Source organism: Centrocercus urophasianus, unplaced genomic scaffold (assembly GCF_019232065.1).
Source record: "Centrocercus urophasianus isolate 14NV4802_14NV808 unplaced genomic scaffold, USGS_Curo_1.0 seq_2, whole genome shotgun sequence".
NCBI lineage: Eukaryota > Metazoa > Chordata > Aves > Galliformes > Phasianidae > Centrocercus > Centrocercus urophasianus.
In genome coordinates this window covers 970,290-974,457 of record NW_024884755.1, presented here as the reverse complement: position 1 = coordinate 974,457, position 4,168 = coordinate 970,290, and the positions used below count along the sequence as shown (strand labels likewise).

The window sequence follows — 4,168 nt, the reverse complement described above, 5'->3', positions numbered from 1 at the left end:
TATTAGTAAGACTGCTTTTGTCTCCGGGTCACTGCTTGGAACTGCTTGGGATCAAGGGAAGTGTTTGCTATTAACATTCCAATACAATCTACAGAATGAACACAAAATGTAGTCAACAGCAGTCATGAAGTATCACCATCATAAGATGCAGCATTTTGCACCAGATCAATGCCAGGTTTTAGGTTTGGCTGGGATTCAGTATTTTAAGGCAAGAATATCCAATGCCTGCTGGCTGTTTTAGCGTGTAGTACTGTCAGACCTCAGGTTAGTATAAACGGAGTGGTAAATGTTGCAGCATTGACAGGTGTGTTGTATACATTTAAAAGGAAGAAGCAGTCAACCATGTCATCAGCTTAAACGTCTACATCAACTCTTGTGGATCCGCTTATGTTACAGCCCTGCTGCCAAAATATTACATCAGTGGCTCTTATCAGTGCAAACCAGCATTTGCAAGAATTAGCTCCATCTGCTTTGTAGAAAGGTGAAATTAGTCAAGGCTGCTGCTTTAGCATCCTTTACTGCAGTAGGCAATACTGCACAGACTATGTATCTGGTCCCTAAGCTCTTTATAGTTCATCCTGGGTTGGGCATTAGGCACTAAAATGCAAGAAATGCACCTGGAAGGCTTCTTGAATAGCAAATAGCACCAGAAGAGATGGATGCCTCACACACACACATGATTAAACGGCTTAGCTGATCTCCTAGGATTAATGATAACTAGGTGCAGGACAGACTGATAGAAAATTCCACTCAAGTTGTGAAGGCCTAGGACCCTAACTAAGTTACACTATTTTTGTGCTTATTATTCCTTCATCAGTTCTGTTGTTATTGAATAGAATGACTGTTATCTCAAAAACGTACTAGGAAATATCTTTGCTTTTTTATACAGTAGATAATAAAGTTGCTACCATTATTAGAAGGTACTGCTATATTTAATATGCTAGCAGCAATTAAGGAATAATTATTGGGGTGAAAAAAGTGGTAGTTTTATTGGATTAAATTTAAAGGATTTCATCTGCTTCTTACTCTGCCATAAACAAGGTCCTGTTGAAGTTTTCTCTCTTTTAATCTCAGTGAAGGAGTCCAATTGATGGAAAGTCATTGCTGTGGGAAAGTATCGTGTGAGCTTCCTTTTCAATGAGAAGAAAAAATGTCTTTTTCATAGAAAGCAGGAATAACAAATACGTATGCAAAATGATTAGAAATATTCTATTAATATATAAGGATTTATTTCTCTGTGTTATTCCACTTCACAAGCTAAACTGATGTAACTCAAATTTCCTTGTCTTAAATAATAAGCTCTTCAAAATTAAGTTCTAGTTAGTCCTTCACAATTTCTCTGTAATATGAGTTACAAAACCATTTGCAGCTGTCCAAAACACAATCTGCAGGATATTACAATAGAAAGACAGTAACAGTAAGTCTTTGTAGTCAGTAGTTATCTTCATCTTATTACAAATTAAAAAAATAAGCAAAAGAAAGTACAAAAAATGTCAAGCACAAACAGAAATTAAAAATACCCATTGAAAGCAAACATTTGATGCCATGCAGTTTTTTCACAGTGAGTTTGTATTCACAAAAGAAAAATAAATTCCTTGCAAGTCCTAAATGTATTTGCTTCTTTAAAGCAAGTTCTACTCTATTTTACAAGAGAAAAAAAAATGCTTCTATGTGCAAGGTGAAATTCTTAGGATATCAGACACTTCATACTATTGCCATAACATTCTTACATGTAAAAGAATCTCACTGATGTCTCCTTCCCTCACTGTAGGCTTTGATTAAATTCCTCCAGAACTTTAATAGATATCTTGAGAGCTCAACTGAGTCAAACCATTTGAGAATACTCATACTATGAATATTAGATACATTAATAGTTCAGTTGCCACTGAGTTATGTATATAAATCAAGTATAGCTTGAGGTCTGTAACTGTCATGAAACACAGATTTCTTGTACCTTTTCCTGAAGATGCATGCCATTCCTAATACTTTACTTCACATTAACATAAGATTCTTCTGTAAATGAAGTTGTGTAAAAGTTGTTACTCTTAAGCCTAAATGAAGTCCTGTATAAAAATTTTATGTGCCATTAATCATCTTGAAATCCATTCTTACCCATAATAAGAATCCAAGCTTGCTCACTTAGAACTTCAGATTATATATATGGGGATTTTTTGACCACTTCAGGTTTTGCTCCACAAAAACAAGTTTTAAATTGCCAAATTTCGTTTTCCATGTAAATGTTGTTTTCCACATTTTTTTCTAAAAATCACAAGTCTACTGCAGAGTAAAAATATTGCATTCCTTACTTCAAACCTCCAGCCACCTTGATGAGGTTCTCAGCATCGTTGAAGTGCCCGATTCTGTGATGTGGATACCAGCTTAGGAACCAAACAAGGCTTTACTGACAACTCTTTTAAAACATACAAAACTGTACTAACATTTACTTGTCCCTACGTGTAAGAACTACTGAGTGGATGCCCCAGGACCCCGTTATTAACTAAGTTTATGTTCTTTGTTAGAGATTTTCCATGCCTACTGAAGCAGTCTCTTGTTTGACTACAGAATGACTCTTCTTCTTGTCTTCGTCTGTTACAGTCTGACTCATCTGTTCAAAGAGCTTGGATATCTTGGCAATTCTCAGGTGATTCTGAAATTTTCGTGCAGCAAAAGCATAAAGTAGAGGGTTAATGCAGCTACTGACAAACACAAGTGCTCCAGAGATATACTCTCCTATGTCTACAATTTTTTCCAGAGTCAAATACATTTCCTCAGAGTGCTCTATCTCAATTGAAATGATATCTAGGATGTTGAAAAGATGATGAGGAAACCAGCACAAAATGAATGCCACCACAATGCTGGTAATGAGCCGTTCTGATCGCTGCTTTGACCGGTAAGTCATTTTGTTTATTCTTTTTGCAACACACACATAAGAAGTGCATATAATTAGAAAAGGAATTACAAAACCTGCAAGAGTTTCCAGCAAAAGATACGACACTTTCTGTTCAATAGAGGAGTAGTTGCGACACGTGCATTGCTGCCCACCATTGATTTCGTCTGTCTCTTGAAATGGAATGATAGAAATACCAAGAGCTATAGACAGGAACCAAATGAAGACCATGATTATAGAAGTCTTTTCCTTTGTTCTGTATCTCTGAACAGCAAAAGGGTAAAACACAGCCATTAATCTCTCCAAGCTCAGTGCTGTAATCAGAAATATACTAGCATACATGCTGCAGTAAATAATGAAGACCAGTATTTTGCAGAAGATGATTCCAAAAACCCATGAGTCAGCAAAGGAGTAAATCCAGATAGGCAAAGTGATCAGTACGAGGATATCTGCAATGGCCAGGTTCAAGATCAGCAGGACTGAAGGAGACACTTGCTTCATTTTAGTACAAACAGTCCAGATGACAATGCAATTTCCAGGAGTCCCAATAATAAATGACAAGCTCAGTATCACGCAAACTACCAGCTTCACAGTATTCCATGTCACATGGGTACTGGTTTCCTCAGCTTGACTCATTCTGGATACTCTTCAGACGTTTTCGAAAGGTAATATCCTTGGCACTTTGCGTTCTGCTTTTATTCCGACAGTGCAAGCAAACAATCTCAGAGAAACTTCCCTTACTGATATCATGTAGTCTAGTAAGGCATGTGACCTCACATCCTAATGCTCACAAACATCTGACCGCATACGTTCCTGTTGTTTAGGAAAACAGTACGCATTTTTGCATGCAAAGCAAAAATAGAAATACAGTGTTGTGTTGTGCCTGGCTTTCCTCTTAATTGCATATCCATCACACCTAGCAGATTTTACAGCATGAAGATAGTTTTTCAGAAGTCTCTTTTTTTAAAATAGCCCGCTACTTGGTTAAAACTGCCTGTGAGGAGAGTGAGGAATTATTGTATGCTCAGTCTTCAAGTAATCTCTTCTCTAAAAATTCAGGAGAGGTCTGTTGATTGTGCCTTAGAAACCTGCTGACATAAAGAAACCAGCTTTTGCAGAGACAAGTGCAATAAAGTGAGAGGGAGTTGTTTTTCTAATGTTCTTCAACCAAACAAAACCATCAGAATGGTCTGCATGTAAGCTTAGGAGGAAACAGTCTGTTTCTCAGAAAACATATATTTCCATTGTCCTGCTGTGCCATCAATATGCTATGACATAAAG

At 36.9% G+C, this 4,168-nt stretch overlaps 1 protein-coding gene across 1 annotated transcript; it reads right to left on the bottom strand.

Moving 5' to 3' along the window:
* Window positions 1–1,210: 1,210 nt before the first annotated feature.
* Window positions 1,211–3,778, bottom strand: LOC122161816 (leukotriene B4 receptor 1-like). The gene has a single exon (XM_042821499.1). The coding sequence runs from the start codon at window positions 3,521–3,523 to the stop codon at window positions 2,516–2,518; it is 1,008 nt and encodes a 335-aa protein (XP_042677433.1). The 5' UTR covers window positions 3,524–3,778; the 3' UTR covers window positions 1,211–2,515.
* Between the last annotated feature and the right edge of the window lie 390 nt (window positions 3,779–4,168).